The sequence below is a fragment of the Pseudophryne corroboree genome, chromosome 7, assembly GCF_028390025.1.
Source record: "Pseudophryne corroboree isolate aPseCor3 chromosome 7, aPseCor3.hap2, whole genome shotgun sequence".
Taxonomy (NCBI): Eukaryota; Metazoa; Chordata; class Amphibia; order Anura; family Myobatrachidae; genus Pseudophryne; species Pseudophryne corroboree.
In genome coordinates, this window is record NC_086450.1 from 104220468 (window position 1) to 104246786 (window position 26319).

The window sequence follows — 26319 nt, forward strand, 5'->3', positions numbered from 1 at the left end:
CCCAGTTGTCCGCTCCCGAAATGAATATGGCCGATACTGCCCTTGCTTTCCTTTTCTACCTAGAGGAGTATTTGGGATACCTCCCACATGCAGGCCCTGCTCTTTGTCCCTCCCTGCCGATTGACATACACCACAACCGTGGTGTTGTCCGATTGAACCTGAATGGCTTGACCTTGAACCAGGTGAGACGCCTGTAGCAGAGCATTGTAGATCGCCCTGAGTTCCAGTATGTTTATTGAAAGAGCGGCTTCGTGGCTTGACCACCTGCCCTGGAACTGTGCCCCTTGGGTGACTGCTCCCCAACCTCGAAGGCTCGCGTCCGTGGTCAAGAGAATCCAATCCTGGATCCCGAAGCTCTGACCCTCCAAGAGGTTGGAGGTCTGCAACCACCACAGAGAAATCCTGGCCTACAGTGAGAACCGTATAACATGGTGCATCTGCAGATTTCTTCAGGAGATCCAGTTGGAATGTCCTCGCATGGAATCTGCCGAATTGAATGGCCTCGAAGGAGGCCGCCCTTTTTCCCAACAGGCGGGTGCAGAGATGTACCGAGACCCGGTTTGGCTACAGAACTGCTCAAACTAACTCCTGAAACGTCCTTGCCTTCTCCACAGGAAGGAAGACCTTCTGAGCCACCGTGTCCAAGATCATCCCGAGGACGGGAGACACTGGGTCGGTTTGAGGTGGGATTTTTGGAAGTTTAAAATCCAACTATGGTGTGACAACAGAGTTGTTGTGCGGCAGATGCTGTCCAGTTGTTCCCTTGATCTCGCCTTTATCAACAGATCGTCCACTCACGCCCTGAATCCTGAGTTGGAACATAATTTCTGCCATCACTTTTTGTGAACACACTTAGAGCCGTGGATAGGCCGAAGGGTAGCGCCTGGAACTGGTAGTGTTCGTCTAGCAGAGCCAACCTGAGGTAGGCTTGATGAGGTGGCCATATTGGAATATGGAGGTATGCGTCTTTGATGTCTAGAGAGACTAAGAACTCCCCCTCCTCCAGACCTGAGATCACTGCTTGCAGAGACTCCATTTTTATCCGGAAAACCCGCAGATATGGGTTTAACGATTTGAAGTTCAAAATGGGCCTCACTGAACCGTCCGGTTTCGGTACCACAAAAAGGCTGGAATAATAACCCTTGCCCTGTTGTTGAAGCAGCACTGGAACAATGAATTGGGTCCGAACCAATTTTTGAATTTGTCTCTGGTAGCGTAAGGCACATGTCCTCTGAAGCTGGTAAGCCTGACTTGAAGAACCTGTGAGGCGGGGAACTTTCGAACTCCAGTTTGTAGCCCTGGGAGATCAGGTCTTTTACCCAAGCATCCTCGCAGGAGCTTCTCCAAATGAGGCTGAAGAATCTCATATAAGCTCCCACCCAGAGATCCCCCGTGGGCGGAGGGACACCGTCATGCTGAGGGTTTTGAGGAGACAGAGCAGACGCCCTGGTCCTGAGATCCTTTGGTGGCAGGCTTACGTGAATTGTACCTCTGGAGCCTCTTGCCGCATTTGAGGCACCTCTGACTTTACCCTTAAACCTTGCAGACTGAAAGGACTGCAGTGAAGTCCCTGTGTAAGAACGTCTAACTGGTAGAGTAGCAGACATGGACATGGAGTAGTACATGGATTTTCAAGCGGTAGCCTTCGAAATCCAAGTGTCTAACTCGCCTCCAAAGAGTCAATCTCCTGTGAAGGGTAAGGCCTCCACACTCTTTTTTGACTCTGCGTCCGCCACCCACTGACATAGCCACAACACCCTGCGTGCAGACACCGCCATGGTAGATGTATGAGCATTTATAATGCCAATGCCTTTTATAGTTTCACAGAGGAGACGGGCAGATTTCTGGATATGCTGAATCGGCGTATCCATTTCAGCCAGGGACTTATCCCCAGTCAGGCCCTCCTGAAGGTTACCTGCCCAGGTATGAATGACATGAGTCACCCAACAGCCCGCAATAACAGGCCTTTGGGAAGCTCCAGCTGCAACATAAATAGATTTCAAAGTGGTTTCTATTATTCTGTTTGCAGGTTCCTTTAAGGCACTGTCTTTTTCAACAGGTGTGATACTGAAGCATTTACAGCAGGGGGAGTCTCCCAGATCTTCCACCCCTCATGAGCAAAAGGAAAAGCAGCAACCAATTTCTATGTCACCTGGAATTTCTTGTCAGGAGTAGTCCATGGCTCCCTGAAAAGATAATCCAGTTCTTTTGAATCAGGAAAGGTGACCAGCACTTTTTTCTGTGCAGAGAAAAAGGATTGCTGTACATCCGCTTCATCCCCAGGAATATGCAAAACATCCCTTATAGCAAGAATAAGTGACTCTACGCCCTGCGCTGGAGAGGAATCATCCTCCTCAGTAGTAGATTCTAGCTCTCTCCCCATCCTCTCCCCCCCCTTCCACATCTGGTACCCCCTTCTCAGATTCCGAGAGGATCACAGGTAACCCCCGTTTTTGGGGTAATGAATGTGATAGGGGGGGTTACACGTCTGCCCTCTGTCCTATCTTTAGTCAGAGCAGCCATAGACTGTTGGAACTGATGCCATTCCTGTCTAGCAGTAGTTGACTCATTGGACATGTCATCCATGATAGTTTTAATAGAACTCAGCCAAGCTGGTTCCTGTAAATCACCCCCAGAATCTCCACTATCCTGTGAAGGCTGACTGCATTGCTCACACATGAGAGTATCTGCAGCGGAAGGGGAAAACCTGGTGTGACAGATATTACACACAGATTTTTTTTCACCATGCTGACAGGGAACATTTACATTCACACACACATACACAGAGACATAGGTACAAGCAAGCCTGCCCAGCCCAGTATGTGTGGAGAGACTCAGAGAGCAGGGACCAGCGCTCAGTCTGAAACTAACAATTCAGAAGTTAGAAGAGAGGCAATTTGATGTATAGTGCGTGAGGAGCCTAATACAAGATTCCCACAGCTGGCTCTCCCCCTTAACTACACCCCTGTACCAGTGTCTGGCTGTGGAGGATCCTCTGGAGGAGCTGGCTGTCCTGCTGCAGCGCTGAGAGTGCAGGAAATGGTGCCAGGCAGAGCCGGATTAAGAGGGGGGCCCTGGGGTTAGGGGGCCCCAAGGTACTTATCTAAAAGGGCCCCCCGCCGCAGATCGGCTCTCTCTTCAATCCGATCTGTGGTGCTACACTCACGAGTCCGGCTCCCCGCTGCCCTGTCAAGCTCCCCGCTGCCCTGTCCCTTCTCCATCTTCAGTGCAGCCTGCGGCGCGCCAGTGACTGAGCCGCATGCTTGCTGAACCGGACAGCAATTGGACGCTGTCCTGACTACAGCTTTAGAATAAGGAGGAGGGAGCGACGAGTGGAGCCCCGGAGGCTGTGGCTGTTTGCTACCTTGGAGGAGAGACCGAGAGAACCCAGCTCTCGGTCTCCAGTTGTACAGTACTGCCTGCCAGCAAAAATTTATATATTTCAATTTTATTCTTGGTCCTGGCGTGGACCTTTTTCAAGACCAAGTCATACAGTCACTGAGATCATACACAAATCAGAGCTATCCCTGTGGCACTACAAATACCAGAGGAAGGCTACTCCCACTCCAATTACCCAATCAGCTCACAGAGCAACCAATGAAGCTATAACCACCATCACGAAAATCCATCATAGTATAACTATAGTAGAAAAGCACTGGCGTTACAACGGGCCAATCTCCCATATAAACTTAGGGACCAACACTGAAAAATACTGCAAAGCTTACACAGAACGCCGCCGCGCTGTTCCTCCTGGCACGTCCGGGAAATGGAGCGCACGTGGCCGGAAGCGGTCACTTCGTGGAACGCAATGCGGAAGTGCGTCTCCATCGGTAACCATGGCGCCGGACAACGCATCAAGCGCTACCGCCAGCCAATGCTGACATATGCAGCCCAGTCAGATAGCCATATAGATCTATATAAAACACCACAGGGCCTTAGTTAATTCAAACCAGTATCAAAGGGTATATCCAGTGCAAACAGCATCCGTGGCCAGGTAGCAAGTGAAGCTAAAGCAAACATAGGACAATAGTAAGGGGCACATGGAATGCTATTGTATATGTTATTAGGCCCAACACCTAGTACAAAGCATCGTGCAGGGACTACATGACAATCAATGTATAATTATCAATTGAATAAATTATCCATTCGTTAAAAGACATAACATTAAACAAATAGCCACAGCACCCCAATTAAGTAAGCCCCTCATATGTAGCGCCACAGGGATAAAGCTCCACAATGTACATATACTGTACAAAAAATAATAACATATACAAAAAATAAATAATACCACTCGATGCCCAACCATAGAGGCTGGCACAAACCAAAGTTATACAAATAAGCTAAAAATACACACTAATGCAGGAAAAATGCACATAATGTATAGAAAATGTGCAAAAAGATGCACAAACAGGCGGTCATCAGGTGGATATGGTGAACAAGCTTTAGGTAGACACCCCAAAAAAATGAAAATCCTAAATATTTTTATAGAAAAATACTTAACTAGTTCTGTTCGTTGAGTCCCTTCGGTAACATAGTGTCCAAATAATGTATCCAGTAGGTCTAGCGTTTGAGAGGAAAGTCCTTCGATCACCTCCCCTCACCAGTGGAGGTATCCAATCAATCATCATGCACCTTAACATGCACCTGAGCTGATTGGGTAATTGGAGTGGGAGTAGCCTTCCTCTGGTATTTGTAGTGCCAGAGGGATAGCTCTGATTTGTGTATGATCTCAGTGACTGTATGACTTGGTCTTGAAAAAGGTCCACGCCAGGACTGAAACGTCGACCTCTACCTGTGACTATGTGAGTCTATATTAAAAGCAACTTTTCTACTAGCAAGACTGGTGAGTGCTTCCTGCTAAGCATGCTGAATATTATTGAGACTTTGTTTCAATTACATTGATCTCTGGAAACTAATGCACCCCAGCTGGTGCCTATGGATAAATATTGTGAGTGCAACTTTTTCAATGGACTTTACATACATACATACATACACACACACACACACACACACACACACACACACACACACACACACACACACACACACACACACACATATATATATTTAGATAGATAGATAGATAGATATTCTATACCAGACTGGAGAGTGCCACGTCGATCTTTCTATAGTGGAGGTCGCCATACCCAGAGCTGGATTAAGGAGGGACAAGGGGGTATGTACTTCTGGGCAATTTTAGACCTTAGGGCTCCCCTGTCTTAAATACCCCGGGCCCCCAAAGCCTTAATCTAGCTCTGGCGCCAGGAAGCCGTTGGTCCCGCTCTGAGGTAATTCTGCCCCCTGTAATGGCACTGGAGCTACATGCTCATTTATACTGGCAATGTCCCCAAACACTTTGTAAAAAGAGTTCCCAGCACTTAATTACACTGCTGCTGCCAGTCTGCGTGGATTGTGTGTGTGTGTGGGGGGGGGGTGTGTGGAGGCAGGCAGGCTATGTGATCACCCCAGAGGGAGTCCATATGCCTGCCCCACATCTGCGCCGCACCAAGAACCGGGGGACATCGCTAACGGGACCCCCGGCAACACTCACCGAACTCTGATCTTTAGGCTCTGTGCTGGGGGTGTACGGCGTGCTGCAGGTGTGTGTGCGAGAGCGCAATGCCTGCGGTACACTGACCCTCAGGTCCGTTATCCTGTCAGCGGGATCCGACTCAGCACCTCCAGGAGGCTGGTATTGGTCCCCCCCCCCCCCAGCGTCCCTAGGTGCAAGTAGGTGGTTGCCTATCCGCCTACCTGAAAATAATAAACATTTAAAATAAACTGAAGAAAAAATCCTCTGGAGCTCCAGAGTGTGCATCCTCTCCTCAAGGCACATTTTTCTAAACTGGGCTGTGGGGGAGGGCATAGAGGGGAGGAGCCAGCACACCCTGTTTGAAGAATTTAAAGTGCACCGGCTCTTTTGTGTACTAAGTGAACCCAGTATCCCTTATTGATGATAGAGAAATAATATTTTACTTAATATCTGATCTTGTATACTTAGAGGCTGATTCAGTTAGGGCAGTGGTACTGAAGCACAATTCTAAGTTTTGAGGATTGCTGTCTGTGGAAGTAAGTTTACTGCAGAGCTGTAACTAGACTTTTTGGTGCCCTCAAAAGGAACATATGGCGCATGCCCTCGTGAGGAAGGCATGTGACAAAGTTTTGGCACAAATCCTCTTTATACCACATTCGTGTACTTAACTTGAGAGCTCATTGTTATTTCAATTTCAATATACACATTTCAATATACTTCCATATCCAGGATACAAACCCATAACCTGTTGCATTCCAGTCAAACTACTCATTGAGCTATTTCATCCTGCATAAAGACTAACTACATGAAGCTACTTGCACTTTGTAAAAAAATAAATAAAAAAAATCAGCATTGCAATTGAGCAGATCTATGTAGTGTGCAGCCACACATCTAATCCCTTGCAGCCACACACTACATAGATCTGCTTAGCTACAATGCTGGGAATGAGTTAGAATCCCAGGTATGTCAGCATCTTGAAATGTAATAAAGGACAGTGTGACTGAATAACAAAGAGCTCTCAAGTTAAGTTCATGAATGTTGTATAGGTATTAGCGATGGAAGGGGTGGGGGAAGGAGACCGGGACGGTCAGGAGTTGCTGGGCTTCAAAAAAGGGGGAAGCTGCAAGTTAAAGTAATTAAAACAGATAATTGACAAATGCTGCCAACAGCGCCCCCTACCCTGCATCGCTCTGTGCGTTGTCACACTTCGCACATACCTAGTTACGTCCCTGCAAAACAGATCAACTCAGCTGGGCAAAGAATTCCACAAAACATGACTTGTTGGGGGTACTTGAGGCCTGGAGTAAATATTTACTCATTAAGATAGACTGAACATTGCTAGTTTTCCTGTCTTTTAGCACTGCAACTAATGAAGCCAACAATCAATTGGCACAATTCTTAAATTGTCTTAAAAAAAAAAAAGCAAAACTCCTGTAATCTTCTTTTGGTTGGAATCTGCGAATCGGGCATTTCCAACATGTTGTATTTTGTCGATCATTGGAGTTCACCAATCTGATCTGCCATCGTGGAATGAAGGCTTCATCGGATTGATGTATGGACCCTTTAGAGTTGAGCTAGGGCGTGACCCCCACCCAACTCTAAATCTGTCCACACTTTTTAAATTTGGTCCCTCCAAACAAAGCAACGTATTTTACCAAGGTGCCAGTTGGATTTATTGAATGTAAATAAAGGGCTTACTATTTCTTATATGATTCCTCAGGTTACAGGAACACAGGCATGCTGCTGTATTAGAGAAACAAGCCAACTACAAAGAAGGCGTGGAGATTGGAAGACTGACCAGGCTGCATGAGTGGGAAATTAATAAGTTGGCCAAAATGAAAATGGACGAAAAACGAGAAATAATGAATGCTCACTTGGTAAGTGGGGAGCAATACTGCAAAAGAATAGAACAGGTTGTAATGGATGAAGAACATAAATTGCTGTGTACAGGAACGTATGTCATGTCTACTCAAGTAGTGTTCTCACATCTTATTGCGAAAGTAGACTCTAACCTTGAGAATTTCTGATCTCTGAGCTTTTTACTGTATATCTAGGAAATCAGTGAATGCTTTCACCAAAGAGATGGAATTTATCTAGAAAACCAAGGTTGCAACTTATTCTACAATGGAGTTCTATTTATATTACAGAATTCTTCTCCATATAAACATATGATATGCTTGTCAAACCTGTTGAAGGTGACATTTGTCTAAATATTTTGTAAACTAGCAGATAAGTCTTCCAACAATGCACTAGATGCTTGCGGCACGTTGTATCCTAAGGATTGGCCAACAGCTTCTGCATCTAAGAAATACTTTATTGGTGTGCTGTTCTATTGTTGGGTTAAATTTTGACCTCATTCAGAAGAATATTAGGCTACAGGAGGCAATACTACTAGTTGTAAGGCACAAAAGAACAAACTTTATTTTGTGCCATTTTAAAATCATACCAGAATTAAAATGTTGCGGCCATGACTCCAAGCCTCCTAAGTCTCCCCAGAGGCAGAAATAAAATAAAAGTAATGTTTGAACAAATTCCTGGGGACACAAGAGTGCATCCTGGGAATATTTGCTGTAGAGCGGTTTTTACTGTAATTCATTAAATCTTCTCAAATCCCACCAGTGCTGTGCCTTACGATCCATCTACACTTCACAACATAAACACAAATTTTCTTAAATACCTTCAGTTTTGATAGGTTCACTAAAAAAATGTTCATGTCTGCTCTTTGGTAGACTTACAGACTATGGGGTATATGCAATTAGCGGCGAATCGTGGCAAATTATCGGCCGTTTTTCAATTCGACACAATTCTACAGTCTAATTTCGGCAAGTGGGTGCCGAAATTGACCATATGCAATAAAAAACGGATTCGACAGTCCCACTGACGAAAAACGGCCAATTTGACGGATTTTGTTCCGTTTTTTTTAAAAACGGGAAAAAACTCGGAAAAAAATGGCGTGGGGTCCCCCCTCCAAAGCATAACCAGCCTCGGGCTCTTCGAGCTGGTACTGGTTCTAAAAATCCGGGGGGAAAATGGACAGCGGATCCCCCGTATTTTTAAAACCAGCACCGGGCTCTGCGCCTGGTGCTGGTGCAAAAAATACGGGGGGCAAAAAGAGTAGGGGTCCCCCGTATTTTTTACACCAGCATCGGGCTCCACTAGCTGGACAGATAATGCCACAGCCGGGGGTCACTTTTATACAGCGCCCTGCGGCCGTGGCATTAAATATCCAACTAGTCACCCCTGGCCGGGGTACCCTGGGGGAGTGAGGACCCCTTCAATCAAGGGGTCCCCCCCCCCAGCCACCCAAGGGCCAGGGGTGAAGCCCGAGGCTGTCCCCCCCCATCCAAGGGCTGCGGATGGGAGGCTCATAGCCTTGAGAAAATGTAAAGAATATTGTTTCTCTAACGTCCTAGTGGATGCTGGGGACTCCGTCAGGACCATGGGGAATAGCGGGCTCCGCAGGAGACAGGGCACATCTAAAAAAGCTTTTAGGTCACATGGTGTGTACTGGCTCCTCCCCCTATGACCCTCCTCCAAGCCTCAGTTAGGTTTTTGTGCCCGTCCGAGAGGGTGCAATCTAGGTGGCTCTCTTAAAGAGCTGTTTAGAAAAGTTTTTTTTTAGGTTTCTAATCAGTGATTCCTGCTGGCGACAGGATCACTGCAACGAGGGACTTAGGGGAGAGACTTGCAACTCACCTGCGTGCAGGAGGATTGAAGTCTTAGGCTACTGGACACTGAGCTCCAGAGGGAGTCGGAACACAGGTCAGCCTGGGGTTCGTCCCGGAGCCGCGCCGCCGATCCCCCTTACAGACGCTGAAGAACGGCAGAACGGAGGTCCGGAAACAGGCGGCAGAAGACTCCTCAGTCTTCATGAAGGTAGCGCACAGCACTGCAGCTGTGCGCCATTGTTGCTACACGGCTCACTGATCTCGGTCACGGAGGGTGCAGGGCGCTGCTGGAGGCGCCCTGGGCAGCAATATAGATTACCTTAGAGGCAAATAAATACATCACATATAGCCATTAAGGCTATATGTATGTATTTAACCCAGGCCAGTTTTCCTAATAACCGGGAGAAAAACCCGCCGAAAAAGGGGCGGAGCTTATTCTCCTCAGCACTCAGCGCCATTTTCCTGACCAGCTCCGCTGGTGAGGAAGGCTCCCACTCTCCCCTGCACTACAAAACAGGGTTAAAGAGAAGGGGGGCATAAATTGGCGATATAATTATATATTAAGAGCGCATATATATATAGAAACAACACCTTCTAGGGTTGTTATATACATTATGGCGCTTTTGGTGTGTGCTGGCAAACTCTCCCTCTGTCTCCCCAAAGGGCTAGTGGGTCCTGTCCTCTATCAGAGCATTCCCTGTGTGTGTGCAGTAGGTCGGTACGTGTGTGTCGACATGTATGAGGAAAATGTTGGTGAGGAGACGGAGAAAATTGCCTGTAATGGTGATGTCACTCTCTAGGGAGTCGACACCGGAATGGATGGCTTATTTAGGGAATTACGTGATAATGTCAACACGCTGCAAGCCGGTTGACGACATGAGACAGCCGGCGGACAAATTAGTATCGGTCCAGGCGTCTCAGACACCGTCAGGGGCTTGTAAAAACGCCCATTTACCTCAGTCGGTCGACAGACACTGACACGGACACTGACCCCAGTGTCGACGGTGAAGAAACAAACGTATTTTTCCTTTAGGGCCACAAGTTACATGTTAAGGGCAATGAAGGAGGTGTTACATATTTCTGATACCACAAGTACCACAAATAAGGGTATTTTGTAGGGTGGGAATAAACTACTTGTAGTTTTGCCTGAATCAGATAAATTAAATGAAGTGTGTGATGATACGTGGGGTTCCTCCGATAGAAAGTTATGGGCGGTATACCCTTTTCCCGCCAGAAGTAAGGGCGAGTTGGAAAACACACCTTAGGGTGGATAAGGCGCTCACACGCTTATAAAAAACATGGCGTTACCGTTTCCAGATACGGCCACCCTCAAGGAAGCTGGAAAATATCATAACAGTATATACACACATACTGGTGTTATACTACGACCAGCAATCGCCTCAGCCTGGATGTGCAGCGCTGAGGGGGCTTGGTCGGATTTCCTGACTGAAAATTTTGATACCCTTGACAGGGACAGGATTTTATTGTCTATAGAGCATTTTAAGGATGCATTTCTATATATGCGTGATGCGCAGAGGCATATTTGCATTCTGGCATCAAGAGTAAATGTGATGTACATATCTGCCAGACGAAGACACGACAGTGGTCAGGTGAGGCAGATTCCAGACGGCATATGGAAGTATTGCCGTATAAAGGGGCGGTCCATTGGATCTGGTGGCCATGGCAACAGCTGAAAAATCCACCTTTTGTTACCCCGAGTCACATATTGGCAGAAAAGGACACAGTCTTTCAGTCTCAGTCCTTTCGTCCTCATACGGGCAGGCGGGCAAAGGCCAGTCATATCTGCCCAGGGGTAGAGGAAAGGGAAGAAGACTGCAGCAAGCAGCTCATTCCCAGGAACAGAAGCTCCTCACGGCTTCTGCCAAGTCCGCAGCATAACGCTGGGGCCGTACAAGCGGACTCAGGTGCGGTAGGGGGTCATCTCAAGAGTTTCAGCAACACTCGCAAGGGAACTCCGGGATCCTACATGTAATATCCCAGGTGTACATTGGAAATTCGAGACGTCTCCCCCTCACACAATTCACAGGCTGTATTCCCAGCAGGTGATAATCAAAGTACCCTTCTTACAACAAGGAAGGGGGTAGTATTCCACACTATATTGTGGTACTGAAGCCAACCGGCTCGGTGAGATCTGAAATATTTGAACACTTACATACAAGCGTTCAAATCAAGATGGAGTCACTCGGAGCAGTGATAGCGAACCAGGAAGTAGGGGACGATAGGGTGTCACTGGATATCAGGGACGCTTACCTACAGGTCCAAATTTGCCCTTCTCACCAAGGGTACTTCAGGTTCCTGGTACAGAACTGTCACTATCAGTTCAGACGCGGCCGTTTGGATTGTCCACGGCGCCCCGGGTCTTTACCAAGGTAATGACCGGAATGATGATTTTTCTTAAAAGAAACATGGACGCTTTCCTGATAAGGGCAAGGTCCAGAGAACAGTTGGAGGTCGGAGTAGCACTATCTTAAGTAGTTCTACGACAGCACGAGGGGATTCTAAATATTCCAAAATCGCAGCTTTTTCCGACGACACGTCTACTGTTCCTAGGGATGATTCTGGACACAGTCCAGAAAAACGTGTTTCTCCCAGTGGAGAAAGCCAGGGAGTTATCCGAGCTAATCGGGATCCTCCTAAAACCAGGAAAAGTGTCAGTGCATCATTGCACAAGAGTCCTGGTAAAAATGGTGGCTTATTACGAAGCAATTCCATTCGGCAGATTTCCCGCAAGAACTCTTCAGTGGGATCTGCTGGACAAATGGTCCGGATCGCATCCTCAGATGCATCAGCGGATAACCCTATATCCAAGGACAAGGGTGTCTCTCCTGTGGTGATTACAGAGTGCTCATCTTCTAGAGGGCCGCAAATTCGGCATTCAGGATTGGATGCCGGTGACCACGGAGGCCAGCCTGAGAGGCTGGGGAACAGTCACACAGGGAAAAAATTTCCAGGGAAGTGTGATTAAGTCTGGAGAATTCTCTCCGCATAAATAAGCTTAGAGCAAATTTATAATGTTCTAAACTTAGCTAGACCTCTGCTTCAAGGTCAGCCGGTATTGATCCAGTGGGATAACATCACGGCAGTCGCCCACGTAAACAGAAAGGGCGGCACAAGAAGCAGGAGGGCAGTGACAAAACTGCAAGGATTTTTCGCTAGGCGGAAAATCATGTGATAGCACTGTCAGCAGTGTTCTTTCCGGGAGTGGACGACTGGGAAGCAGATTTCCTCAGCAGGCATGACCTCCACCCGGGAGAGTGGAAACTTCATAGGGAAGTTTTTCAACATGATTGTGGACCGTTGGCAAAGACCAAAGGTGGACATGATGGCGTCCCGCCCGAACAAAAAACGGGACAGGTATTCCACCAGGTCATGAGACCTTCAGGCGATAGCTGTGGATGTTCTGGTAACACCGTGGGTGTACCAGTCAGTGTATGTGTTCCCTCCTCTGTTTCTCATAACCAAGGTATTGAGAATTATAAGACATAGAGGAGTATGAACTATACTAGTGGCTCCGGATTGGCCAAGAGGGACTTGGTACCCGGAACTTCAAGAAATGCTCACAGAGGACTAAGGGCCTGGGGAGCTAAGAAGGGACTTGCTTCAGCAAGTACCATGTCTATTCCAAGACTTACCGCGGCTGCGTTTGACGGCATGGCGGTTGAATGCCGGATCCTGAAGGGAAAAGGCATTCCATAAGAGGTCATACCTACCCTGGTCAAAGCCAGGAAGGAGGTGACCGCACAACGTCATCACCACATGTGGTGAAAATATGTTGCGTGGGTGAGGCCAGGAAGGCTCCACGACGGAAATTCAACTAGGTCGATTTCTACACTTCCTGAAAACAGGAGTGTTTTGGGCCTCAAATTGGGGTTCATTAACATTTAAATTTCGGCCCTGTAGATTTTCTTCCAGAAAGAATTGACTTCAGTTCCTGAAGTCCAGATTGTAAAGGGTGTATTGCATATACAGCTTTTTTGTGCCTCTAGGGGCACCGTGAGGTTTCAACATAGTGTTGGGATTTCTTAAAATCATATTGGTTTGAACAGCTCAAATCTGTGGATTTGAAATATCTCACATGGAAAGTGACCATGCTGTTGACCAATATCTCACATGGGAAGTGACCATGTGTTAGCCCTGGCCTCGGCCAGGCGATTGTCAGTATGGGCGGCTTTGTCTTACAAAAGCCCATGTTAAAATTTTCCATTTGAACAGGGCAGAACTGGGACTCGTCTCCAGTTTTCTTCCTAAAGGGGTGTCAGCGTTTTCACCTGAAACAACCTGTTGTGGTGCCTGCGGCTACTAGGGACTTGGAGGACTCTAAGTTACTAGACGTTGTCAGGGCCCTAAAAATATATATATATATATATATATATATATATATATATAGTTAGGACGGCTGGAGTCAGAAAGTCTGACTTGCTGTTTATATTGTATGCACCCAACAAGCTGGGTGCTCCTGCTTCTAAGCAGTCTTTCTCTATCGTCCTAGTGGATGCTGGGGTTCCTGAAAGGACCATGGGGAATAGCGGCTCCGCAGGAGACAGGGCACAAAAAGTAAAGCTTTTTCAGATCAGGTGGTGTGCACTGGCTCCTCCCCCTATGACCCTCCTCCAGACTCCAGTTAGATTTTTGTGCCCGGCCGAGAATGGTGCAATCTAGGTGGCTCTCCTAAAGAGCTGCTTAGAAAAAGTTTAGCTAGGTTTTTTATTTTACAGTGATTCCTGCTGGCAACAGGATCACTGCAGCGAGGGACTGAGGGGAGAAGGAGTCAACTCACCTGCGTGCAGGATGGATTGGCTTCTTGGCTACTGGACATCAAGCTCCAGAGGGACGATCACAGGTACAGCCTGGATGGTCACCGGAGCCGCGCCGCCGGCCCCCTTGCAGATGCTGAAGTCAGAAGAGGTCCAGAATCGGCGGCTGAAGACTCCTGCAGTCTTCTAAAGGTAGCGCACAGCACTGCAGCTGTGCGCCATTTTCCTCTCAGCACACTTCACACGGCAGTCACTGAGGGTGCAGGGCGCTGGGAGGGGGGCGCCCTGGGAGGCAAATGAATACCTATAAAGGCTAAAAATACCTCACATATAGCCCCTAGAGGCTATATGGAGATATTTAACCCCTGCCTGATTTTTCTAAATAGCGGGAGACGAGCCCGCCAGAAAAGGGGCGGGGCCTATCTCCTCAGCACACGGCGCCATTTCCTCTCACAGCTCCGCTGGTCAGGACGGCTCCCAAGTCTCTCCCCTGCACTGCACTACAGAAACAGGGTAAAACAGAGAGGGTGGGGCAAATTTATGGCGATATTTTGATATAACAAAGCAGCTATAAGGGAGCACTTATTATAAGGCTATCCCTGATATATATATAGCGCTTTTGGTGTGTGCTGGCAAACTCTCCCTCTGTCTCCCCAAAGGGCTAGTGGGTCCTGTCTTCATTAGGAGCATTCCCTGTGTGTCTGCTGTGTGTCGGTACGTGTGTGTCGACATGTATGAGGACGATATTGGTGTGGAGGCGGAGCAATTGCCAAATATGAGGATGTCACCCCCTAGGGAGTCGACACCAGAATGGATGCCTTTATTTATGGAACTACGGGATAGTGTCAACACGCTAAAGCAGTCGTTTGACGACATGAGGCGGCCGGACAATCAATTAGTGCCTGTCCAGGCGACTCAAACACCGTCAGGGGCTGTGAAACGCCCTTTGCCTCAGTCGGTCGACACAGACCCAGACACAGGCGATGACTCCAGTGGTGACGGTGACGAATCAACCGTATTTTCCAGTAGGGCCACACGTTATATGATTTTGGCAATGAAGGAGGCGTTACATTTAGCTGATACTACAGGTACCACTAAACAGGGTGTATGTGGGGTATGAAAAAACTACCTATAGTTTTTCCTGAATCAGAAGAATTAAATGACGTGTGTAATGAAGCGTGGGTTGCCCCTGATAAAAAGCTGATAATTTCAAAGAAATTATTGGCATTATACCCTTTCCCGCCAGAGGTTAGGGAGCGCTGGGAAACACCTCCTAGGGTGGACAAGGCGCTAACACGCTTATCTAAACAAGTGGCGTTACCCTCTCCTGAGACGGCCGCACTTAAAGATCCATCAGATAGGAGGATGGAAAATATCCAAAAAAGTATATACACACATGCAGGTGTTATACTACGACCAGCTGTAGCGACTGCCTGGATGGGCAGTGCTGGGGTAGTTTGGTCAGAGTCCCTGATTGAAAATATTGATACCCTGGACAGGGACAATATTTTACTGTCGTTAGAACAAATAAAGGATGCATTTCTTTATATGCGTGATGCACAGAGGGATATCTGCACACTGGCATCACGGGTAAGTGCTATGTCCATTTCGGCCAGAAGAGCTTTATGGACGCGACAGTGGACAGGCGATGCGGATTCAAAACGGCATATGGAAGTTTTGCCGTATAAAGGGGAGGAGTTATTTGGAGTCGGTCTATCAGATTTGGTGGCCACGGCTACAGCCGGGAAATCCACCTTTCTACCTCAAGTCACTCCCCAACAGAAAAAGGCACCGACTTTTCAACCGCAGCCCTTTCGTTCCTCTAAAAATAAGAGAGCAAAGGGCTATTCATATCTGCCACGAGGCAGAGGTCGAGGGAAGAGACAGCAACACGCAGCTCCTTCCCAGGAACAGAAGCCCTCCCCGGCTTCTACAAAAGCCTCAGCATGACGCTGGGGCTTCTCAAGCGGACTCGGGGACGGTGGGCGGTCGTCTCAAAAATTACAGCGCGCAGTGGGCTCACTCGCAGGTAGATCCCTGGATCCTGCAGATAATATCTCAAGGGTACAGGTTGGAATTAGAGACAGATCCACCTCGCCGTTTCCTGAAGTCTGCTTTACCAACGTCCCCCTCCGAAAGGGAGACGGTTTTGGAAGCCATTCACAAGCTGTACTCTCAGCAGGTGATAGTCAAGGTACCTCTTCTACAACAAGGGAAGGGGTATTATTCCACTCTTTTTGTGGTACCGAAGCCGGATGGCTCGGTAAGGCCTATTCTAAATCTGAAGTCCTTGAACCTGTACATAAAGAAGTTCAAGTTCAAGATGGAGTCACTCAGAGCAGTGATAGCGAACCTGGAAGAGGGGGACTTTATGGTATCCTTGGACATCAAGGATGCGTATCTCCACGTTCCAATTTACCCCTCACACCAGGGGTACCTCAGGTTCGTTGTACAAAACTGTCACTATCAGTTTCAGACGCTGCCGTTCGGATTGTCCACGGCACCTCGGATCTTTACAAAGGTAATGGCCGAGATGATGATTCTTCTTCGAAGAAAAGGCATATTAATTATCCCATACTTGGACGATCTCCTAATAAGGGCGAGGTCCAGAGAACAGCTAGAGATGGGATTAGCACTGTCTCAAGAAGTGCTAAAACAGCACGGGTGGATTCTGAATATTCCAAAATCCCAGTTAATGCCGACAACTCGTCTGCTGTTCCTAGGGATGATTCTGGACACGATTCAGAAAAAGGTTTTTCTCCCGGAGGAAAAAGCCAAGGAGTTATCCGAGCTTGTCAGGAACCTCCTAAAACCAGGAAAGGTGTCTGTACATCAATGCACAAGAGTCCTGGGAAAAATGGTGGCTTCTTACGAAGCAATTCCATTCGGCAGATTCCACGCAAGAATTTTCCAAAGGGATCTGTTGGACAAATGGTCAGGGTCGCATCTTCAGATGCACCTACGGATAACCCTGTCTCCAAGGACAAGGGTGTCTCTTCTGTGGTGGTTGCAGAGTCCTCATCTATTGGAGGGCCGCAGATTCGGCATACAGGATTGGATCCTGGTGACCACGGACGCCAGCCTGAGAGGCTGGGGAGCAGTCACACAAGGAAGAAACTTCCAGGGAGTATGGACAAGCCTGGAAACGTCTCTTCACATAAACATTCTGGAACTAAGAGCAATATACAATGCTCTAAGCCAGGCAGAACCTCTGCTTCAGGGAAAACCGGTGTTGATCCAGTCGGACAACATCACGGCAGTCGCCCATGTGAACAGACAGGGCGGCACAAGAAGCAGGAGTGCAATGGCAGAAGCTGCAAGGATTCTTCGCTGGGCAGAGAATCATGTGATAGCACTGTCAGCAGTGTTCATCCCGGGAGTGGACAACTGGGAAGCAGACTTCCTCAGCAGACACGATCTTCACCCGGGAGAGTGGGGACTTCATCCAGAAGTCTTCCACATGCTGGTAACCCGTTGGGAAAGACCAATGGTGGACATGATGGCGTCTCGCCTCAACAAAAAACTGGACAGGTATTGCGCCAGGTCAAGAGATCCGCAGGCAATAGCTGTGGACGCGCTGGTAACGCCTTGGGTGTACCAGTCGGTGTATGTGTTTCCTCCTCTGCCTCTCATACCAAAAGTATTGAGAATTATACGGCAAAGAGGCGTAAGAACGATACTAGTGGTTCCGGATTGGCCAAGAAGGACTTGGTACCCGGAACTTCAAGAGATGATCACGGAAGATCCGTGGCCTCTACCTCTAAGGAGGGACTTGCTTCAGCAGGGTCCCTGTCTGTTTCAAGACTTACCGCGGCTGCGTTTGACGGCATGGCGGTTGAACGCCGGATCCTAAAGGAAAAAGGCATGCCGGAAGAAGTCATTCCTACTTTGATTAAAGCAAGGAAGGAAGTAACCGTGCAACATTATCACCGAATTTGGCGAAAATATGTTGCGTGGTGCGAAGATCGGAGTGCTCCGACGGAGGAATTTCAACTGGGTCGATTCCTACATTTCCTGCAATCAGGATTGTCTATGGGTCTCAAATTGGGATCTATTAAGGTTCAAATTTCGGCCCTGTCGATTTTCTTTCAAAAAGAATTGGCTTCAGTCCCTGAAGTCCAGACCTTTGTTAAGGGAGTGCTGCATATACAGCCTCCTGTGGTGCCTCCAGTGGCACCGTGGGATCTCAATGTGGTTTTGGACTTTCTAAAATCTCATTGGTTTGAACCACTAAATAAGGTGGATTTGAAATATCTCACTTGGAAAGTGACCATGCTTCTAGCCCTGGCTTCTGCCAGGAGAGTATCAGAATTGGCAGCTTTATCTTACAAAAGCCCATATCTGATTTTCCATTCGGACAGGGCAGAACTGCGGACTCGTCCGCATTTTCTCCCTAAGGTGGTGTCAGCATTTCATCTGAACCAGCCTATTGTAGTGCCTGCGGCTACAAGTGACTTGGAGGACTCCAAGTTACTGGACGTTGTCAGAGCATTAAAAATATATATTGCAAGGACAGCTGGAGTCAGAAAATCTGACTCGTTGTTTATATTGTATGCACCCAACAAGATGGGTGCTCCTGCGTCTAAGCAGACGATTGCTCGTTGGATCTGTAGCACAATCCAACTTGCACATTCTGTGGCAGGCCTGCCACAGCCTAAATCTGTAAAGGCCCACTCCACAAGGAAGGTGGGCTCATCTTGGGCGGCTGCCCGAGGGGTCTCGGCATTACAACTTTGCCGAGCAGCTACGTGGTCAGGGGAGAACACGTTTGTAAAATTTTTACAAATTTGATACTCTGGCTAAGGAGGACCTGGAATTCTCTCATTCGGTGCTGCAGAGTCATCCGCACTCTCCCGCCCGTTTGGGAGCTTTGGTATAATCCCCATGGTCCTTTCAGGAACCCCAGCATCCACTAGGACGATAGAGAAAATAAGATTTTACTTACCGATAAATCTATTTCTCGGAGTCCGTAGTGGATGCTGGGCGCCCATCCCAAGTGCGGATTATCTGCATAAATTGTACATAGTTATTGTTAACTAATTCGGGTTATTGTTGAAGGAAGCCATCTTTCAGAGGCTCCGCTGTTATCATACTGTTAACTGGGTTTAGATCACAGGTTGTACGGTGTGATTGGTGTGGCTGGTATGAGTCTTACCCGGGATTCAAAATCCTCCCTTATTGTGTACGCTCGTCCGGGCACAGTACCTAACTGGAGTCTGGAGGAGGGTCATAGGGGGAGGAGCCAGTGCACACCACCTGATCTGAAAAAGCTTTACTTTTTGTGCCCTGTCTCCTGCGGAGCCGCTATTCCCCATGGTCCTTTCAGGAACCCCAGCATCCACTACGGACTCCGAGAAATAGATTTATCGGTAAGTAAAATCTTATTATTGCACGCTGGATTTGTAGTACAATTCAGCTTGCACATTCTGTGGCAGGCCTGCCACAGCCGAAATATGTAGATGCCCATTCCACAAGGAAGGGGGCTCATCCTGGGCGGCTGCCCGAGGAGTCTCGGCATTAAAACTTTGCCGAGCAGCTACGTGGTCAGGGGAGAACACGTTTGTAAAATTTTACAAATTTGATACTCTGGCTAGGGAGGACCTGGAGTTCTCTCATTCGGTGCTGCAGAGTCATCCGCACTCTCCCGCCCGTTTGGGAGCTTTGGTATAATCCCCATGGTCCTGACGGAGTCCCCAGCATCCACTAGGACGTTAGAGAAAATAAGAATTTACTTACCGATAATTCTATTTCTCGTAGTCCGTAGTGGATGCTGGGCGCCCATCCCAAGTGCGGATTGTCTGCAATGCTTGTACATAGTTATTGTTACAAAAATCGGGTTATTACTATTGTTGTGAGCCATCTTTTCAGAGGCTACTTCATTTTGTTATCATACTGTTAACTGGGTTCAGATCACAAGTTGTACGGTGTGATTGGTGTGGCTGGTATGAGTCTTACCCGGGATTCAAGACCCTTCCTTATTGTGTACGCTCGTCCGGGCACAGTACCTAACTGAGGCTTGGAGGAGGGTCATAGGGGGAGGAGCCAGTACACACCATGTGACCTAAAAGCTTTTTTAGATGTGCCCTGTCTCCTGCGGAGCCCGCTATTCCCCATGGTCCTGACGGAGTCCCCAGCATCCACTACGGACTACGAGAAATAGAATTATCGGTAAGTAAATTCTTATTTTTTTCCCTGTAGTACTACAAGTCCCAGCAAGCCTCCCCCGCAAGCTGGTACTTGGAGAACCACAAGTACCAGCATGCGGGAGAAAAACGGGCCCGCTGGTACCTGTAGTACTACTGGAAAAAAAATACCCAAATAAAAACAGGAGACACACACCTTGAGAGTAAAACTTTATTGCACACCTGCCGACACACACATACTTACCTATGTTGACCCGCCGACTGCCACGTCTCCAGAACCGACGATCCGGGGTACCTGTGAATCAAATTATACTCACCTCAATCCAGTGTCCAGATATAAATCCTCGTACTTGGCAAAAAAAGAAAACGAACAGCCGAACCAGCGGACTGAAAGGGGTCCCATGTTTACACATTAGACCCCTTTCCCCGAATGCCGGGACACCACGTGACTGCTGTCACCGAGGTCCCTTCAGCCAATCAGCGAGCGCAATAAAAACACCTTTTTTGGCAAAAAAATACATCACATATAGCTCCTGGGCTATATGGATGTATTTAACCCCTGCCAATTTTTACATAAAAAAGCGGGAGAAAGGCTGCCGAAAAAAAGGCGGAGCCTATCTCCTCAGCACACTGGCGCCATTTTTTCCTCACAGCTCCGTTGGAGGAAGGCTCCCTGACTCTCCCCTGCAGTCCTGCACTACAGAAACAGGGTAAAACAAGAGAGGGGGGGCACTAATTTGGCATATAAATATACAGCAGCTATATTAGGGAAAAACACTTATATAAGGTTATCCCTGTATATATATATATATATATATATATATAGCGCTCTGGTGTGTGCTGGCAAACTCTCCCTCTGTCTCCCCAAAGGGCTAGTGGGGTCCTGTCCTCTATCAGAGCATTCCCTGTGTGTGTGCTGTGTGTCGGTACGTTGTGTCGACATGTATGAGGAGGAAAATGATGTGGAGGCGGAGCAATTGCCTGTGTTAGTGATGTCACCCCCTAGGGAGTCGACACCTGACTGGATGGTCTTATGGAAAGAATTACGTGATAGTGTCAGCACTTTACAAAAGACTGTTGACGACATGAGACAGCCGGCAAATCAGTTAATACCTGTACAGGCGTCTCAAACACCGTCAGGGGCTCTAAAGCGCCCGTTACCTCAGGTGGTCGACACAGACCCAGACACGGACACTGACTCCAGTGTCGACGGTGAGGAAACAAACGTATTTTCCAGTAGGTCCACACGTTACATGATCACGGCAATGAAGGAGGTTCTGAACATTTCTGATACTACAAGTACCACAAAAAAGGGTATTATGTGGGGTGTGAAAAAACTACCCGTAGTTTTTCCCGAATCAGATGAATTAAATGAGGTGTGTGATGAAGCGTGGGTTTTCCCTGATAAAAAACTGCTAATTTCTAAAAAGTTATTGGCATTATACCCTTTCCCGCCAGAGGTTAGGGCGCGTTGGGAAACACCCTCTAGCGTAGATAAGGCGCTCACACGCTTATCAAAACAAGTGGCGTTACCGTCCCCAGATACGGCCGCCCTCAAGGAACCAGCTGATAGAAAGCTGGAAAATATCCTTAAAAGTATATACACACATACTGGTATTATACTGCGACCAGCAATCGCCTCAGCCTGGATGTGCAGTGCTGGGGTGGCTTGGTCGGATTCCCTGACTGAAAATATTGATACCCTAGACAGGGACAATATATTATTGACTATAGAGCATTTAAAGGATGCATTTCTATATATGCGAGATGCACAGAGGGATATTTGCACTCTGGCATCAAGAGTAAGTGCGATGTCCATTTCTGTCAGAAGAGGATTATGGACACGACAGTGGTCAGGTGATGCGGACTCCAAACGGCATATGGAAGTATTGCCGTATAAAGGGGAGGAGTTATTTGGGGTCGGTCTATCGGACCTGGTGGCCACGGCAACGGCTGGAAAATCCACCTTTTTACCCCAAGTCACCTCGCAGCAGAAAAAGATACCGTCTTTTCAGGCTCAGTCCTTTCGTCCCCATAAGGGCAAGCGGGCAAAAGGCAACTCATATCTGCCCCGGGGCAGAGGAAGGGGAAAAAGACTGCAGCAGACAGCCTCTTCCCACGAACAGAAGCCCTCCCCCGCTTCTGCCAAGTCCTCAGCATGACGCTGGGGCCTTACAAGCGGACTCAGGCAAGGTGGGGGCCCGTCTCAAGAATTTCAGCGCGCAGTGGGCTCACTCGCAAGTGGACCCCTGGATCCTGCAGGTAGTATCTCAGGGGTACAAATTGGAATTCGAGACGTCTCCCCCTCGCCGGTTCCTGAAGTCTGCTTTACCAACGTCTCCCCCCGACAGGGAGGCGGTATTGGAAGCCATTCACAAGCTGTATTCCCAGCAGGTGATAATCAAGGTACCCCTCCTACAACAGGGAAAGGGGTATTATTCCACGCTGTTTGTGGTACCGAAGCCGGACGGCTCGGTGAGACCCATTTTAAATCTGAAATCCTTGAACACTTACATAAAAAGGTTCAAGTTCAAGATGGAGTCACTCAGAGCAGTGATAGCGAACCTGGAAGAAGGGGACTATATGGTGTCTCTGGACATCAAGGATGCTTACCTCCATGTCCCAATTTGCCCTTCTCACCAAGGGTACCTCAGGTTTGTGGTACAGAACTGTCACTATCAGTTTCAGACGCTGCCGTTTGGATTGTCCACGGCACCCCGGGTCTTTACCAAGGTAATGGCCGAAATGATGATTCTTCTTCGAAGAAAAGGTGTCTTAATTATCGCTTACTTGGACGATCTCCTGATAAGGGCAAGGTCCAGAGAACAGTTAGAGGTCGGAGTAGCACTATCTCAAGTAGTACTACGACAGCACGGATGGATTCTAAATATTCCAAAATCGCAGCTGATTCCGACGACACGTCTGCTGTTCCTAGGGATGATTCTGGACACAGTACAGAAAAAGGTGTTTCTCCCGGAGGAGAAAGCCAAGGAGTTATCCGACCTAGTCAGGAACCTCCTAAGACCAGGCCAAGTGTCAGTACACCAATGCACAAGGGTCCTGGGAAAGATGGTGGCTTCTTACGAAGCGATTCCATTCGGCAGATTCCACGCAAGAACTTTTCAGTGGGATCTGCTGGACAAATGGTCCGGATCGCATCTTCAAATGCATCAGCGGATAACCCTGTCTCCAAGGACAAGGGTGTCTCTCCTGTGGTGGTTACAGAGTGCTCATCTCCTAGAGGGCCGCAGATTCTGCATTCAGGATTGGGTCCTGGTGACCACGGATGCCAGCCTGAGAGGCTGGGGAGCAGTCACACAGGGAAGAAATTTCCAGGGCTTGTGGTCAAGCATGGAAACGTCACTTCACATAAATATCCTGGAACTAAGGGCCATTTACAATGCCCTAAGTCAGGCAAGACCTCTGCTTCAGGGTCAGCCGGTGTTGATCCAGTCGGACAACATCACGGCAGTCGCCCACGTAAACAGACAGGGCGGCACAAGAAGCAGGAGGGCAATGATGGAAGTGGCAAGGATTCTTCGCTGGGCGGAGAATCATGTGATAGCACTGTCAGCAGTGTTCATTCCGGGAGTGGACAACTGGGAAGCAGACTTCCTCAGCAGACACGATCTTCACCCGGGGGAGTGGGGACTTCACCCAGAAGTCTTCCACATGATTGTGAACCGTTGGGAAAAACCAAAAGGTGGACATGATGGCGTCCCGCCTCAACAAAAAACTGGACAGATATTGCGCCAGGTCAAGGGACCCTCAGGCAATAGCTGTGGACGCTCTGGTAACACCGTGGGTGTACCAGTCAGTGTATGTGTTCCCTCCTCTTCCTCTCATACCAAAAGTACTGAGAATCATAAGAAGGAGAGGAGTAAAGACTATACTCGTGGCTCCGGATTGGCCAAGAAGGACTTGATACCCGGAAATTCAAGAGATGCTCACGGAAGACCCGTGGCCTCTACCTCTAAGAAAGGACCTGCTCCAGCAGGGACCATGTCTGTTCCAAGACTTACCGCGGCTGCGTTTGACGGCATGGCGGTTGAACGCCGGATCCTGAAGGAAAAAGGCATTCCGGATGAAGTCATCCCTACCCTGATCAAAGCCAGGAAGGATGTAACCGTACAACATTATCACCGTATTTGGCGTAAATATGTTGCGTGGTGCGAGGCCAGGAAGGCCCCTACAGAGGAATTTCAACTGGGTCGTTTCCTGCATTTCCTGCAAACAGGACTGTCTATGGGCCTCAAATTAGGGTCCATTAAGGTTCAAATTTCGGCCCTGTCAATATTCTTCCAAAAAGAACTGGCTTCTGTTCCTGAAGTTCAGACGTTTGTCAAGGGAGTACTGCATATACAGCCTCCTTTTGTGCCTCCAGTGGCACCTTGGGATCTCAATGTAGTTTTGGGATTCCTAAAATCACATTGGTTTGAACCACTCACCACTGTGGACTTAAAATATCTCACATGGAAAGTGGTAATGCTGTTAGCCCTGGCTTCAGCCAGGCGTGTCTCAGAATTGGCGGCTTTATCCTATAAAAGCCCTTACCTAATTTTTCATACGGACAGGGCAGAATTGAGGACTCGTCCTCAATTTCTCCCTAAGGTGGTTTCAGCTTTTCACTTGAACCAGCCTATTGTGGTGCCTGCGGCTACTAGGGACTTGGAGGATTCCAAGTTGCTGGACGTAGTCAGGGCCCTGAAAATGTATGTTTCCAGGACGGCTGGAGTCAGAAAATCTGATTCGCTGTTTATCCTGTATGCACCCAATAAGCTGGGTGCTCCTGCTTCTAAGCAGACGATTGCTCGTTGGATTTGTAGTACAATTCAGCTTGCACATTCTGTGGCAGGCCTGCCACAGCCAAAATCTGTTAAAGCCCATTCCACACGGAAAGTGGGCTCATCTTGGGCGGCTGCCCGAGGGGTCTCGGCTTTACAACTTTGCAGAGCAGCTACTTGGTCAGGGGCAAACACGTTTGCTAAATTCTACAAATTTGATACCCTGGCTGAGGAGGACCTGGAGTTCTCTCATTCGGTGCTGCAGAGTCATCCGCACTCTCCCGCCCGTTTGGGAGCTTTGGTATAATCCCCATGGTCCTTTCGGAGTCCCCAGCATCCACTAGGACGTTAGAGAAAATAAGAATTTACTTACCGATAATTCTATTTCTCATAGTCCGTAGTGGATGCTGGGCGCCCATCCCAAGTGCGGATTGTCTGCATTACTTGTACATAGTTATTGTTACAAAATCGGGTTATTGTTGTTGTGAGCCATCTTTTCAGAGGCTCCTTCTGTTATCATGCTGTTAACTGGGTTCAGATCACAAGTTGTACGGTGTGATTGGTGTGGCTGGTATGAGTCTTACCCGGGATTCAAAATCCTTCCTTATTGTGTACGCTCGTCCGGGCACAGTATCCTAACTGAGGCTTGGAGGAGGGTCATAGGGGGAGGAGCCAGTGCACACCAGGTAGTCCTAAAGCTTTTTACTTTTGTGCCCAGTCTCCTGCAGAGCCGCTATTCCCCATGGTCCTTTCGGAGTCCCCAGCATCCACTACGGACTATGAGAAATAGAATTATCGGTAAGTAAATTCTTATTTTTTTTCCCAGTAGTACTACAGGTACCAGCGGGCCCGTTTTTCTCCCGCATGCTGGTACTTGTGGTTCTCCAAGTACCAGCTTGCGGGAGAGGCTTGCTGGGACTTGTAGTACTACAGGAAAAAACAATATTCTTTACATTTTCTCAAGGCTATCAGCCTCCCATCCGCAGCCCTTGGATGGGGGGGGACAGCCTCGGGCTTCACCCCTGGCCCTTGGGTGGCTGGGGGGGGGGGACCCCTTGATTGAAGGGGTCCCCACTCCCCCAGGGTACCCTGGCCAGGGGTGACTAGTTGGATATTTAATGCCACGGCCGCAGGGCGCTGTATAAAAGTGACCCTCGGCTGTGGCATTATCTGTCCAGCTAGTGGAGCCCGATGCTGGTGTAAAAAATACGGGGGACCCCTACTCTTTTTGTCCCCCGTATTTTTTGCACCAGCACCAGGCGCAGAGCCCGGTGCTGGTTTTAAAAATACGGGGGATCCCCTGTCCATTTTTCCCCCGGATTTTTAGAACCAGGACCGCTCGAAGAGCCCGAGGCTGGTTATGCTTTGGAGGGGGGGGACCCCACGCCATTTTTTTCCGGGATTTTACCATTCCAT

At 48.3% G+C, this 26319-nt stretch overlaps 1 protein-coding gene across 1 annotated transcript in view; it reads left to right on the forward strand.

The window, feature by feature from the left end:
* Positions 1-26319, forward strand: part of CFAP210 (cilia and flagella associated protein 210) — a 142278-nt gene that overhangs the window by 45837 nt on the left and 70122 nt on the right. Inside the window, exon 5 of the mRNA XM_063933513.1 lies at positions 7254-7410. Within this exon, the coding sequence (XP_063789583.1) occupies positions 7254-7410 (157 nt within the window). The remainder of the gene's footprint in view (positions 1-7253; positions 7411-26319) is intronic.